The 17,131-nt window shown below is 37.9% G+C and overlaps 1 protein-coding gene across 1 annotated transcript in view; it reads right to left on the reverse strand.

Moving 5' to 3' along the window:
- Positions 1 to 16,833, reverse strand: part of LOC124135641 (adhesion G protein-coupled receptor L3-like) — a 68,470-nt gene extending 51,637 nt beyond the window's left edge. Inside the window, exon 1 of the mRNA XM_046501071.2 lies at positions 16,695 to 16,833. Within this exon, the coding sequence (XP_046357027.2) occupies positions 16,695 to 16,815 (121 nt within the window). The 5' untranslated portion in view covers positions 16,816 to 16,833. The remainder of the gene's footprint in view (positions 1 to 16,694) is intronic.
- Positions 16,834 to 17,131: the final 298 nt, after the last annotated feature.

A 17,131-nucleotide genomic window follows, 5' to 3' on the forward strand; every position in this document is an offset into this window, starting at 1 on the left:
ACCTTTATCAGCTGTCATTTACAGTTATGCCTTTCTGCTGTCAAGTGAACTTGAACCAAAAGAGTTGAAATTGTCACCCATAAATTGTTCTAATGAAATGTTTTAATTTTAAAAGTATTTTAAAAGGGTGTTTGAATTTACACTTTTCTCGAATTTCAAAGCAAACACGAGGCCTGGAATTTCTGTAAAACTTTTGTAAATATTTAAAAATACATTGAGTAAGTTTTGTTGCATGTAATCCAACATAGATGCATTAAAGGAATGTTAATAACGTATGCTACCACGCTCTCTTTACGTAAAGTAAAACATAGATGGTGTTTCCAGTGTATGTTGTTTTCACACCAACATCTGTTTCTTAATTCTTCAACATAAAAACATTGTTCCCCGACAATGAATGAGATAGACATTTGCGTCATCGCTTTAACAAAGCCTGACATCTTAACGAGTGCCACAATTTCGCTTAAAATAGCGTATTAACAATGACAACTTTGTTTTCAGTGGGACCACAGTCACCGATTCATTAGTAGACGTTTTTGGTGACATCAACGCACGATGCGTATTGCATGAAAACGTGGATGGATAGAAAAATAAATGAAAGTGAACCAACCAAGATGTAGAATGCTACTGCACTATCAAACATGACCATTTAATGGTCACTTCAACAACCAAGTTGTCCAATGCGGTTGCAGAGTACAATTTATTACTTCTATTATGACGTCTTTAAACATAACAAAAAAACCTTTTATAACCATTTTGAAGTTTGCGAAGACCACATTATGCTACTCGTGCTAAATTTCTATAACAACACACACATAGATTCTGCAGAGCTGGTACATGCTGAGGTCTATCGTCATGAGAAAGCGACGCCATCCCATTTCAGCTGTTTTTCATTGAAAAACAACGTAATTCAAAACCTCCTTTCCGGAACTGAGATTTCTAACGACAAAAACATAGCTCTAGAATGATAAACAAAATTATTGCGATTCTTTGCCCATTATCATATATCATTATATTATCATCTCGAAGTGTCTGCTGTCTCGAAAAGATGACAGAGCAATATAATATTGTCATTACAATAAAGAATTAATACAAACCTAGGCTTAAAATTAAGTTAGTTTTGAATAGACCGAGTTCGAACTTACGGTTAACTGTAATTAACCCTTTCCATAACCATTAGAAATATCTGCGAAATTCAGAGTCCATTATCTTATTCCGATTATATCATTAGCATGTGTTTATAAATCACTTTAAATTAACGAACTTGAAGTTCGTAATATCCAAGAAGAATATTTCTGTAGACAATAAGGCTAGCTACTACCGTTGAGGGTTTACGAATGACTTCGGTAATGCTAAGCTATGAATACAACGAATTTTATATTTTGGGATAACACTTTCTTAGTACAGTACAGATTCTCGTACTTTTTTGGGTTGAGTCCCGTCCGGCTAAGCTGCCTTTGGTATCCGTCCTTTGTACGAAACTTGTTATTTACATCAAGGCTACTTATGTGTGATTAAATAGATTAAGTAAATTTCCGTATCACAAATATCATATAAATTGAATTATGCAAGCCCATGGGTAATACTGTCTTTATGATATAATGATATTCAAAAAATAATTGAGGGGCACTGGTGACCCAGTCGTCTAAGGCGCCGCAATTCGCTGTACAGAGTGCGTCCCTTGGGAACGCCAGAAACCTATGATCGTGGGTTCGAATCCCGGTTCGACCCGATATCTTTAGCAACTGTGTATGAAAACAACTGAGTGAACCGCCCCATATATTACATGGTGTAATATTGCTTGTCGCCATTATGTTTGTTTCAGAAGGACTGATGCATCGGAAAATTGCCATTTGAACTTGGCCCATGGGCTGGTATAAATGGGCGTTATGTGTTTGTACCCTCTTACACGCACACCTACCTGTAGGCAAATGTACATGATATAAACATGTTTAGCAAAAATGACTTGAGGGGTTTCGTGTTTGTTGTTTAACGCCGCACTCAACAATATAACAGCTTGATGATGACGGTCTGTAAACAATCGAGAGTGGACCAGACAATCCAGTTACATGTGTATTGACATGATAAGCATCGATCAACGCAATTGGGATACAGTGACATCCGTCAACCAAGTCAGCGAGCCTGACCACCCGATCCCGTCAGTCGCCTCTTGAACGCCGTCATATAGCTGGAATATTGCTGAGTGCGGCGTTAAACAACAAACAACAACAACAGTCGCCTCTTACGACAAGCATGGGTTGCTGAAGACCAATTCTAGCCCGGATCTTCACGGGCGTGGTAACTTTAGGAACTAGTGTATCAAGTCGGCATACTAAAAGTTGTTAATGCCAGGTGGCCAAATTTGAAAATAAAACAATATTTATTATGTAGTAAACTATAATTTCTTATAATCGGAATTCTCTTCATCAGGGCACTAGCAGGATACACGTATGGACACAAGATATAATCATATTGAATTGTATGTGTTTGTATTATACATTGGGGCCTCGTTTGTTTGATCTGTTCAATACAATTCGGAGCGGTTTCGTAGCCTAGTAGTTAAGGCGTTCGCTCGACAAGCCGAAGGCTTGAGTTCGATTTCCCATGGGTATAATTTCCGCCCGCTGTGATGTTACTGGAAAATTGCTAAAAGCGGCGTAACACCATACTCACTCACTCACTAACTCAATCAATACCCACAACAATGTAAGCTGTTTTAGTATTGTGGAGCATGAAGGATTAGTGATTTAAAACTGTTCCCACATTGTGTATGGTGAGCTTCCCATGCTAGCCTGGAAATGGGTGTCATGGGTCATATTACATCATGGCTTATAATGTATAGTCTTAACAGAATTGCTCTCAACTAGAGACTCACGTGTTCCGATCTTAATTAAACTGATTCATGATCCTTATCTGTGGGGAAAAAATCAAAGCCTAACCATAATCATAAAAGAATCTCCATAAAGAAGTCACACAAAAGTATATTGTACGAAAAAGAAAGGAACTTTTTACAAACCATATCCCCACTTTAAACCCTCGGCATGCGGACACTATGTAACTCTGAGGGCATATTAATAAACATAATTAGCATTAGTACAAGTAATTATAATTATATCAGAATGCTGGTTGAAAGTGTTGCCTGTGAAGTAGCAATGTAAGTGCATTGTATGACAGAAGTAGAAGCCGTCTTGAACTTTGACATTCTGAGTTAATGAACTCATTATCATGTTTTTGGCAAGGAAGGTGAAGGTTATTCTGCTAGTTAGTTAACGCTTTCCATATGTTGCATAGACATGAACTGAATTCAAAGGTTAATGTTATGATGTACGTTTGCATCTTTAATGATAATGTGTTACTGTTATCAAATTGTGATAAGTCTCTACATGACGTCACTTTCAGCTTGATTTCAGGAAAACTGATGCACGCTGTGTGAGGTATGATGTTAACTTCGGTGTATCTTGATAACAGAAAAACTTCATACTGCATTTAGAAAGTGTTATATAAGCAACGAATCTACACATAGGACGACCGTATTCAAATCATATCATGCCAAAAAATGACTAGAAACACAAGACTTTAGTGTTAGCCCTGTCCATATGTGTGATTGGTGCTGCATTAATTAGAGACATTTGTTAGTTACTAAAGAAATCAGGTTGTGTCTTCGAAAATCTTATCACTATGGCAACATAACAGATCTTAAAAAATGAGCTAAAAAGAAGAAGAAAGATCTTGAGCTTTTGACTAACTTTTCATTGGATCAAACACCGCAATCTTCTCGTTTCTCAAAATTTAAGAAAAGTTGTCTGCAAAATATAAAATACAACATTGGCCAGGCCTCAGGAAACATCAAAATGATAAGAAAGGTTAATCGTATTGCGTTACGTAAAGATCCTTCCAGAATGAAGTGTGTCCTATACTGCATCGTATGTTTCCTAATGTGTGCGTGTGTACGATACATGTTGAATTAATCAACGTCCATTTTACATCCATGAAGATGGTGCTTCTGAAAAAATGTGGAGATCGTGTGGGGACATCAGCTGTGTTTAATTACAGCTCCAGGAAGTACAAAGAAGCCTTGACATCCATTACTGTAGGAAATGAAAGGCGCTAACAGCACGAACACCTATTGCTTGTTATTGACAAAGCGCCTTCAGTGTAACGAATAGTTCTTTTCCTCTCCCCGAAAGTTGGAGGAAAAAGTTCACATGGCAACTTAAAGCACGCGAAGAACGTTACATAATGTAAGATGTTTTCAGAAACCTTATCATTGTCGTTTCCATTGACTATGTCTTACTGTTACAAAGAGGGCGTTCCTTAGACTCTGGCACTTAAGACGTCTGAGAATTTAAAAAAGTTCCAAAAGCAAACGCAGTACAAAAATGTGTTATCTCAGTATGTCCAAGTAATTCCGTGGCTCTCGGCTTCTCATCAACGCGAAGCAGATTGAGAAATTTAGAAATTTAGAAATTCCACAACACGCCCATATGCCGGCATACATAAAATAATATTCCAATCCCAGTGCACTATCAAGTCCCAATGTCGCTCTTACCCAAGAGGAACTGTCGAATGTAATGTCAAACTGAAGGAACATCTGATGGGATACGTGGCTTTAGGCAAACAGGCGCTTGAACGGTATAATCTCTTGTCAGTATCTAACTTCTTCTCAACTGCAGGACGGGTTCATATCTGGGTTACTCAGCCGTCATCGCTGCAGCGGCAGCTGGTTCTCCGGTGTCAGTGGGACTTGCGAGTTACGAGGGCTGTGTAGGACTTACATTTAAGGATGACGTTAGTGCTTGTAATTAGGCAGCATGTGATAGTATGTACCAGGGTTAAGTAGCACTGCAGTGCAGATCCAGGATGTGTATGACGTGTGACTGTTGGCGTACACTTCCATGGGGTTAATGGCAAGCGTGGATAGTTGGTTGGTTGGTTGGTTGGTTGGTTGGTTGGTTAACGCCGCACTTAGCAATATTCCAGCTATATGACGGTGGTCTGTAAACAATTGAGTCTGGACCAGACAAGCCAGTGAGTGACATCATGAGCATCGATCCACGCAATTGGGATCGATGACATGCATCAACCAAGTCAGCGAGCCTGACTACCCGATCGCGTTAGTTGCCTTTTACGACAAGCATGGGTTGCTGAAGACCTATTCTAACCCGGATCTTCACGGGTGCAAGCGTGGATGGACACAGATAGGTAGATCGATAAAAGAGTAAATCAAGAGATGGATGGGTGATGTAGATGGATCAATCGGTAATTAGACAGATAGATATATGGATAGATTAGACAAATACAACTATAAATATTATACATGGATATATGGATAGATGACGGATGGGTGAATAGATAAATATGTGAGGTTCTTAACAGATAGAGGTACAAATGTACTGTAACTGGGTGATGAGACGGGGTCAATGTTGAATGGAAAGTCAGATAAACAATGATGTATGTATGTATGTATGTATGTGTGTGTGTGTGTGTGTGTGTGTGTGTGTGTGTGTGTGTGTGTGTGTGTGTGTGTGTGTGTGTGTGTGTGTGTGTCTGTCTGTGTGTGTCTGTGTGTGTGTATTTATATGAGAGATTTATCGTGACTCAAAATAGATGAATGTATATGTGTGTGCGTGCGTGCGTGCGTGCGTGCGTGCGTGCGTGCGTGCGTGCGTGCGTGCGTATGTATTTATATGAATATATATATATATATATATATATAATATTGTTATAATATATATAGAGAGAGAGTGAGTGAGAGAGATTTATCGTGAGACTCAAAATAGATAGATAGATAGATAGATAGATAGATAGATAGATAGATAGATAGATAGATAGATAGATGTACAAATGTGTGGGAGAAGGAACAAAGAATGAATGACTTAATAATGACTGGATTTGATATATGGATAGACAGACGTACATATGCAGATAAACATTGTTCTGCAACCGCCGTAAACCAGACACACTGGTCTCTTGACGTTAACGAGGCATCCCCATGCTCTACTACTCTGAACATACTGCATACATTGGGGCACTGTAAATGTCTGATTCATGACAACGTACCACCCATGTGATGTGCCCCAGGTACAACCAGTGCATCACACACATGGTACATGCCTCTGTTCACGGCTTCACTATAGCAATATGGATCTCCTCAAAACACGATAACAAGAAGGTAAACAAAAAGGTTTACACAGAAACTTTTTAAAACACACCATTATTTTAAAAGGGCGTATGTTCTGTGCATATTTCAGAGAGAAGGGTGTAAAAGATCTGGAAAGAATATTCTTCGTTTTAAAATCTCGTTTATTTAAGGATTTTATTTTGAACAATATAAATATGTTAATTATACCTCACTGCATTGTTCATTTCAATCCTAAGATAATAATGATAATAATAATAATGATAATAATGATGATGATGATGATGATGATGATGATAATAATAGATATTTGTTTTGAGCAATAGGCCATCCGTTGAAGCATGCTGAAAAGCGCTAACACCACTATTACTATCAATGGATCAGTGTGCACTCGATTTTCTTTCTCAGATCCCTAGGGTGTATACAAGCCAAGCTACCTGTGAGGCGCTAGTTTAACAGTCACATGGCCATCTCAACCTACCGGGTACCCATTCACTGATTGGTTAACAGCAGGCATATTTGAAACCAAGTCCCTTGCCTAAGGAGACACCACATGTGCTACATGTCCTTCAGTGTGGGACAGCCCTAGAAACTCCCAGGAGTCAGACTGCCGAACACCCATCCAACTGCCTTCCGCGACCAACATCGCTTAACTTCGCCTGATTTGACAGGACCACGTGCACAGGATCAGCTGCCACTGATTTCAAGAAAACGTCGTATATGTATCATTGATAGACCCTTAATGTCAATGTAATATCCATCATATGACTGAGACGAGATAATGTTGAAAGACCACCGAGGTAGGGTACAGTAAAAAGATACTAAATTAAGTTTAACTGACTTTTTTTTCAATTTGATGATTTGATAACCGGAAAGAGTAAAGCGGATCTCTGAACAGCATATGCCTTATCTTTTGTCATATAATATTATGTATTATTATACAGGAATAAGGTCATTGCCAAATCATGCTTACAAGACGGCCATGGTGCAGAGACAAGATTATTAAAACAGGCATACCGGTATGTGTATCACCTAATTAAAACACACATAAATATCCCAATTCCGACGATCGATACGCATGATGTCAATCACGGTATTGACTGGACCAGACTCGATTATGTACAGACCGCCGTCTTGTAGCTGGAATATTGCTGAGTGCGGCGTAAACGATACACACAAAAACACTCAGGGCATTTTTTCTAACCATGTTAATATCATGTACATTGGCAGCCAGGGAGGCGTGCGTGTAAAGAGGATACAAACACATAACGCCTTATTATACCCACACAAGGACAAAGTTCGAAATCAATTTTCCAAAATATGCACTTGGTTATTTGAAACGATATGGCGTTACATTGCTTCGTTGACGAAAACAATATATGACGTCATCCAGTATTCATGACGTCAGTAAGTTATCTGCCGGTTGACATTTCATGTTTCTCTCAATTTTATTTCTTAAAGCGAAGAGTAAGATAAAGAATATTTTTTTAACCTACTCCAAACTCGGAATTAAAGGATTATCTGTCCCTAGTGAATTAGCGGTGTCAGACCCTCATGGTGTACGCCATTCCTTCACTCGAGGCAGATACTCCGTAAATACACGTAGCTCGCTGTGTATTCTGTAAATAGTTCACATATCATGCTCTTATGCCGATACTGACTGCACGTGTCCCTCTTTCATGTTTAATATAATTTCCTTCTTTTGGAATTTTGGAAATATTTCGTTCCCAGTATTATCATCACCCGGCCCCCGGGCTCTTTGAAGGCCAGACTCTTATTCACGTTATTTCTGACACTTCGATAAGAGCATCCGTGGTAAGATGGCACGGATCCTGATATGAAAGACAAACAGAAACAGTGCAGTGTTGTTAGGAAGCTGATGATTGAAGCCGTCATGGAAACACTTCGCGACCCGCAAAGGCATCCTTCGTTGATGAAAGTTCATCCGTATTCTCTATGAAGTTTTACAGAATCCATTTCTGTTATATAAATAGGGCTAAAACAATTCTGGCACGGGAATTAGAGTTGATTATACATATCATGGTTATGTCACTTCTTTCATTGACACTATTCCTCAACGCCCAATTAGAACCAAGAGTAAAACACATTTCCGTCTAACTTGGCGTTAAATATAGGCACTGGAAACCACGTTTTACATATCAGATTATATATTAAGAACATACCCACCCATCCGTCATCTCTCCATATATCCATGTATAGTATTTATAGTTGTATCTGTCTAATCTATCCATATATCTATCATGTACCATACAACATTCGTTGAAGGTTTTACGAAAATAAAGTTTCAATATTTTTTTCATTTTTCTTCTATATCTATCCATACAGAAATAGTTAATTTTAATAATATATGTCGAAATAGTGTATGCTTCTGTCCTCTAACCATGGTGTGAACTTGAAATGAAATCTTCAGCACTCTTTGAAAACATTTAACGTTGGTTCTAAGATAGGCTTGCTTGGCAAGCTGTTGCCAATTGCACTACCACTCTTTTATTTCTTCACACATTAGCGTCTCAGTTTGAACGGTTAACCATTGGCTATACCTCATTTAAAATAAACACGGTCTTGTACCACATCCATGGATGCTTTTGTATGGTGTCAAATGGATGTTGGTGAACCTAACTGTATTGATCTTGTCTTGAAGCATGTTGACGTCATGATTTGATACAGACTCATAAAGACATGCCTTTGGAAAGATAAAAAAGTATATGTTCTTCTCCCGCGTTAATATCGTAATTGTATTGCTTTTTTGCTTAGGCATCATATTCAACTTTCTACATATATGCTGTTGTTAAAGTATTCCCTAACATGAAATGTAGAAAAGTGATAACGGTACAAATGGCCCTGTCCAAATTAAACGTGCTTGAAAATACTGATGGCAACAAATAAGGGAATAGCTATACTTTGGGTTATTTGTGTGTGTTTGTTTGTTTGTTTGCTTGCTTGCTTTTTAACGCCGCACTCCGCAATGTTCCAGCTATATGACGGCGGTCTGTAAATATTCGTTTCTGGACCAGACAACCCAGAAATTGATATCATAAGCAATGATCCAAGTTGTCGGGGTACGATAACCCGCAATTAACTAAGCCGAGCCTGACCACTAGTTCAATTAAGTATCCTCTTACTACCATCGTAGGTTGCTGGGGACCTATTCTAATCCGGAACACAGTGAGCACATTGTACTTACAGGCACATTTTTTTAAATGAAAAAGGAACAAATATAAGGCAATATTTGTTTGTACTTATTTTCATATTTATTTCCACATTTTGACACAATGTTACGGTTTTTTGGATTGAATTAATGAGCGGGTAGCTCTTTCATCATGTTACACACTACCAAGACATGAAGATCTATTTTGACGCTGAGCCATCCTTCCAAATATACGAGGCAAGAGGAAGGCTGCTACATATAGGTCTTTAGGTTAAATATTTCACTGAAACAGTGAATATTCCAGGAGTTTACAACACAGAGATTTGTTATTACATAGAGACAACGTTTTTATGCGCGTTGAATACTATATGCCATTCGTTTTAGATTGTCGTTTAGCGTACCACAAAGACACTCTGAAGCATCTGTCTTTGATTAGATAGCTCTCAAAACTCAGCCATCATGAATGAACGCAGACGCCTAAGTCTTTTTTACTTTGACTTGCATATTGTTCACAAAGACATTGAAACAACACAATCTATTTTGTGGTTCAAAACATCGTCACTAAAACTACTAGTCTGATCCCCTCTTAGCATCAGTATCTTTAATAAAAAACTTTAAAAATTACCACACCTAGAACATCATGCGAAAAGAAGCAGAAAAAAACACATACCAACATGATTTTATATGAGACCCTAAATGTTTGTGAAAACAATATGGGTGTGTTTATTTTCACACACTGACAAATATACATCAGCCTATGTTTTGTGAGCATGTTGACAATTGAAACAGCATTGCTACATTACGTGTTTACAGCATAATTACATATAGTATAGTACCACGTCTGTGTAATAAACGTTATTGTTATTTAGACAATGGGCCATAACAATAAAGCTAGGACAAAAGTCTACAATGGACGGCCATTTTACATTCTCATTGTTTTGACAATGTCATAAAATAACACATGTGAATAGGCCATCACATATATTCGCACACAAATGGTTCTTGGATAGAGCAATTGGTGTGTCACCGTAACAAACAGGACAATACGTGTTCTTTCGGTGTCGGGCCGGGAAGTCGAAAATCTATTTACCAGTAGTACCGGAAAGGCGAATGGAGGGGTAAGGGACTGGGGACCGGGAAGGCGAATGAAAAGATCAGTGATGTGTACCCTCGTTATGTATACAACGGAAACTTATACATTGAGGACACTGGGGTGTTGTGAGACGGAAAAGTGAAGAAAGAGATAAAACAAATTGAACTCAGAGAATGTGATTACTATCTTCCATTGAACTCGTGAGACGGAAAAATAAAGTAAGAGATAATCTACTAAAATTGTTAAAATTGAACTCAGAGAATGTGATTACTAACTTCCATTGAACTCAGATTAAGTGTACAACATTCATGCTGAGTTTCAAGAGCATATGTTCCCTCTTGTATTCTGTCTTCTACCAAACAAGGCAGAGTGTGCTTACGTGAGAGCTTTTGAATACATCCAAGAGGCTGCACACAACTTAGGTTTTGACTGGACTCCCCGGGTGTCCAGATTAAATAGTGTCCTCATTTCATTGGTGTTTTCTTTGTAATTAACAAGTACCGGGAAGGCGATCATCTGCCATAATAAGAATTTTTGTGATGACCGGGAAGGCGAACGTAATTTCTAACTCTGAGGGATTGATTTTCGCCTTCCCGGCCCATAACCGTTCTTTCATAGGCATAGTTGGCGAATGACAAAGTAGACAAATTTATGGAAAACAACTTCTTAAATACACTGTAAAAGCGACGTTTCGGTATAAGTCCTTAGTCTTCCCTGACAGCGGTATAAGGAACCACACCGAAACGTCGCTATAAAAGTATGGTAAATAACACGTCATCCATAAATTGTATCTACTTAGACAATATATGTATGTTGCTCCAATATCGTTTGTTTCACACCGAAGAAATGTGGAATGTTAATGTTGGCACATGGGTGCCTATGCTTATTATAGCTCGTAACCTGACAGGGATTGATATGTGAGATATAAATGAGTAATGGTTGATCATGATATGATGTTATTTGACAAATGTATATTCTTACAACAGGAAGAGGAAGGAAGAATTTGAACAAAAGGAGAAAACAGAGAGATACAAACCAACTAGTCTGTCTTACAGACCCTGATACATTTATATCAACTACAGCCCATGCAAGTCTATAATGTTTGGCAAGTCTAGATTACTGCAGTATGAAGAGAATCACTGGGATCCCTTTTTATTAGATTTTTATTATGATAACTGAACAACTGTTTTTTTTCTGTACGATATGTTCATTTCAGAGACTATATGTTAGTCTACAAACCAACAATAAATCCACACCATCCACATTAACTGGGCATGGTGTTTATATTTTTACATTCTTGAAAAAATAACCACCGTAGTACGAAAGTTTAATAGGCGTTTTAAAACTACCAATATCACGAATTGAGTGTAAGGTTAGGTCAAGGGTTAAAGGTCAATTGAATGTCAACACTCCAGACAAGACATCAAACAGACATACGCTGAAGCCATCGGGCTGTATCGTGATTGCGACATGTTTTGACTGTTTGGGGAGACTGATGCCCTTAATTGAAATCCTCAGTAAACACGTCAAAGACATGAAGGATTGGATTCATTATAGAATGCTCTTGAGTCGTCTTGGGCATGCGCACAAGGTGATTGCGCAGCTTAAAATGCATTATACTAATACTGTTTTAATGAATGTAAACTTTACAACCAAAAAAAAACAGATTGAAGTGGACAGGATGTTTGTTGATTGGTATTTTGAAAGTGTAAGAGAAATTAAACGTGTACACGCCTATCGTTTTCAAAATATGATAAGCTATTTGTATTCGGGAAATGATGCATGTGTATTTTGTCTCTGGGTTGTTTGATCAAGGTTACAACATCCGGGGCCTCAGTGAAGATTTCAAAAAGTTTTATGATAGATACGTGGAGGACATATTTTTTAAATAGATGCATCAGTGACAAAATGATGTCCGATATAATTCCCTATTTTGACTTATGTTCCCGTGAACAACTGAATAATTGGCATGCCCTTGCATGTGTTTGTGACGGGTGTCACCGTCGGTCAGGATACGCTCACCTTTTCGCGAACACCTTGTATCAACTCCATGTATTATCAGTATTTGATAGTGAGTCATAGATCCATGCGCATGCTTTAGTCGGAATTTTACAATGGATTCTGATATCTTACAAAAAACATTGGTTGTTGTCGCTTTTAAAGTAATGTTATTTAGTAAGAATTTAAAGGGTTAAACAGAAAAAAAATATTTTATAATTTTATTGTAATGTGACAAAGGGATGTGGAGATATCCATAAACTTACTGGCGTGTATGAATAAAACATGATATGTATGAGCACTGCCATTGTTTGAAGACGTGTGTGAATTGGTAATATGACTGAAGTTAAATATTCATTGCAAGAAACAATTTAAGAGCAATAAAACAACACCTTGTGTTGAAAGCCCATAGATTGCTCTGGATAAACAAGCCGCTACTTGCAGCTGAGAGTAGATAAAAGTAAGAAAAGCATATATTTTCAAAATATTTTCATTACATGGTAAACAATGAAAGGGTCGCACTATCTCATTACAAAACAATTTAAAAAAAACAATTCCAGTTATAACAGGTCCATGCTAAGCTAGTCCTACGAAGCATTTAGATGACGTGGGACGTTGCTCATAACATCAATCACTGGTTTGTCTGATCCAGTTCGTTTAATTACAGGCAGCAGTCAGACAGCTGGAATATTACCGAGTGCGGTGTTGAACAAACAAAAGTTTAACAAACAATTTAAAAATCAAATAACAAATAACACATGTCTATACACACATACAATTGCATTTGTAAACTTAATTACAGTTTAATTATTTCCTTCAATTTGTTTATATTCAATTAATAAAGGCAAATTTAAAGCTATTAACATCTAAGAAATCAGGAAACAAGTATTCAAAAAAGTAGTGAAGGTGTTAACAGTTATTTAGTTACTGTGTATTTCAAACAATCGCTGAATGAATAATTGAGACATGCATTTCCCATTTTGTCAATGATACGTTGCCACTCGTTTCCTCACAGCAATCCTCAAGTAGTTAAGAGAGTCACGGGCAGTGACACAACCTGACACAATATCTGTCACGGTAAGCTTGTCCGGATGAGGCGACAGTTCAACACTTCCCAGCATGACCAGACGGAAAAGGCTGAAACTTGGGATGTGGTCACTAAACCACTTAGAGATGTGGTCACATTTTAACACTGTCATATATGACGTACTCCTAAATGTGATTTGATTGCTTGAACGTTAAACTCTTACATGTTAAAACACACTTTAGGCACGTTTGAATCCACGGAGTCGAATCCGAAATCGTATTACTAAGAGTATCGTGTTGATAATGCCTTAACATTTACTAAAATTGATGACGTGGCGTAAAACTAAAACCTGTCTCCATGTTGCATTGTAGGTAAATGATTTTCACGTTAACTTATATATCAAATAACATTTTGCTTTGATTATCAGCTGACTATACCAACCTTGCCTCGCAGACCTTTCACTTCTATTGAAGGTAAATGGTTAACTTTTCACGTTAACTTGTATATAAACTAACATTTTGCTTTGATTGTCAGCTGATTATACCAACCTTGCCTCACAGACCTTCTACTTCTATTGTAACAAACATACTGTGATAACCGGTCTCCCTGGAGATCCCCGGGCCTATTCAGTGATGTCAAGTGCCAAACTGTTATTTTGACGTTTTGTATATTAATTTTAAACACTCGATATGCCACCCTGATAAGATATGGCAATCTGGGTCTCATAAACTGTGTTAGATTACGTCCATGTACATATGCATCCCATATAGAAGTTTTGAAAGATGACATATATACAGACATAGAGATAAACCTTATATATGACTGGTACCATCCCAACGTCATACACCCCCAATCACTATTCTATCTTACTTCCTCAGTGTAGCCAGGAGGCGTAAAACAGTAAAACTGTACTGTTTTATTGTCATTCTTCCGTTTTATGGATGTCAGTTGCCGAATGGTACGCAACGCCTTATAAAATAATTTCACCCTTTGCCAAATATATATATATATATATATATATATATACACGCACCATACACACAAACACACATATATTTTTACACACACACGTGTGTGTGTGTGTGTGTGCGTGCGTCTTACAATTTTATAACAGTTACTTTGTCGTTTAAGCAGATTATCCATGGTGTCTGGTACAATAGACAGCCATAGGTGGTTTATTTAAAGATCCTTCACGAACAAGAGGGTTGGTTGATATGAAGAATGTGAGAGTTTATGTGACGCCTCTTTGAACAGTATTCCACATATATCCGTGCCAGCTTGATGTGGGAGGAAAGCCCAAAGTGATGCATGTTCGCCCCGATTATGTTTCTAGGTTTGTCAGCACCATACCCGTGCTCGTGGGTTTCACCAAAGTGGTAAACGTCTGAGACCTGCATCACTTCGGGCTTTCCTCCCACATTAAGCTGACACGCCGTGATATAACTGGAATACTGTTAAAAGCGGCGTTAAACCCAACTCACCCACCCACTATTTACGTAGTTTAGGACATGGATGCTATTCCCATTATAACAGTGGTTAGTGAATAAGTGAGTAATGATTTGAACAGTATTTCAGTTATTTCACGGCGTGTCAGGGTTTAAACCGTAAACATAACGAGCATAAGGATTCAGACCAGGTCCAATTTTAACTTAGGCTAGCTGATGGTAAACGTGTACCTAATCTCTGACTCACTGCAATCTACAAAAAGCAATATGTAACAGCCTTAAGGTAAGTACGTAAATAACACACAAAAAATATACATACGTAGGCGCAAATTACACTGTATGTATTTTGAGCCTCCTTTAGTAAACTTTTTAAACGGAATATATAATATGTATATGTAGCGTATTGCTGATTGCAACGCTCGCTCTAATAGTACATTGTTGGCAGTTAATAATAATAATAATAACAATATGATTAATATTATGATTATGATTGTTATGATTATTATTATGATGATTATGATAATGATTATTATGTCTTCAAATGTCAGTGGGAGTACACAGTAACGTAATAGTGAGGTCATGAAAACTGTCATCGCGTCGTGTCACATGGTAATGCTACAGAGGCCACAGCATCATTGTTGTTCGAGGGGCTTACTACACATAGATGGAAGTCGTGACACTGTCAGATGCAGCGGACCGTGAACGGGATAATATATTAGAACATTTACATCCCCAGCTGAACATGACACCTGACTAATAAAGGCGTGTAGCGTATTTTGTAACAGTTTCTATAGTTTCACTGTTTCCTCCCCGCTACAAGCACCACCCTCCTTGTACTCCTCAGCGCTGTGCCTCGGTGGCATTGAATATGTGCCTTTTCGGCTTCATGGAAAGGATGACTTCCCAAAACATGAGAGTGATGCTGTTTTGAATGGCTGGTAACATTTTGAAACTTATTTGTTAAACGAAACGTTGCCATTGGTCAATGGCAGTGTCCAGATACAATACGACAATGATTAAGTCCAATTAATGCTGTATCATTATTGTTATAAAGATATTTATAATCTCAAAATGTGTTATTAATTCATTTTTACATTGAGTATTTCACATTGTGTATTTTTCGATATCACATGTATACTGATATAAATTTAAAGTACGTATAATTTCAAAATATGTTGCCGAAAACATGTTTATTTGTCTATTCCATGTCGATATCATGACTGGTTTTAGTTAAGTGAAACTTAATCGCTACACAATATTTCATCATGTCAAGATAATATCAATATCAGTTGAAATGATTTGGAAAGGCATGGTACGACACACACGTTATACTATGCATGTCAGTATCAAGACTATCAGTTGCGGTGTTTAACAACAAGCAAACAAGACTATCAGTATTCAATGAGCTGTGATTCTCGTCACCCCCGACTCATGTATGTTTTGAAAGGACTGCCCCTCCTTTAGGCGTAAAGTTATTGGACCATTTCCTTGTTCTATGAGACAAAGAACTGTTATAATCTGCAGGCGACAGCCTGGAGCTATACCCTATTGTGACTCATACACTCTGATATAATGAACTCATTGGATATTAACACGAATCAATTTCGTCTCGATTTGAAATTGAACAGCACCATTTGGGATTGATTGATTGTCAAAATCAACACGAGACATTGTCATTTATAAAAATGAACTTAAAATACAAATAATTCCTGTTACCATGACAATACAGATGCTTGATTTGCAGAACCATCTTGCTGATCTTAGCATCGACAATGTCACGTGGGAATTCTCATGAAATTGACATGAAATGTACAAATGCTACTTACCTCCATCTGAGAATATTAGGAGAGCACATATCACACAGTATATCCACGAGCTATCCATTTTGCTTATAGTTAGAAATCGACGACTACTGGCATTAGCGCTCGCTCGCTTCCTTACGCTCATATAACTGAGCGCGGTGCGGTGTCGGGTTTCCCGATCTTTAATTGGCTCAGTGACGGAGGCGTCACGTGACTGTTGGGCGTGCGGCGAGAGCGAGTGAACGCTTCCAGGAGACTTCGCTATTGACAGGAAATGATTATACAAGGACGGACGACAGCAAGACCCAGGAATGAACGACACACTATTGTCTTATGCACGTATTAGACGTATTTGTTTTGTCTGTTTCATGGGAAGTAGGGGAGGGAACAAGATTTAATCATTCACAAAAAAATCTCGAGCAACAGTTATAACTGTACATATATATGGGCTTTGATTTGCC

Source organism: Haliotis rufescens, unplaced genomic scaffold (assembly GCF_023055435.1).
Source record: "Haliotis rufescens isolate VD_foot unplaced genomic scaffold, xgHalRufe1.0.p SCAF_2, whole genome shotgun sequence".
Taxonomy (NCBI): domain Eukaryota; kingdom Metazoa; phylum Mollusca; class Gastropoda; order Lepetellida; family Haliotidae; genus Haliotis; species Haliotis rufescens.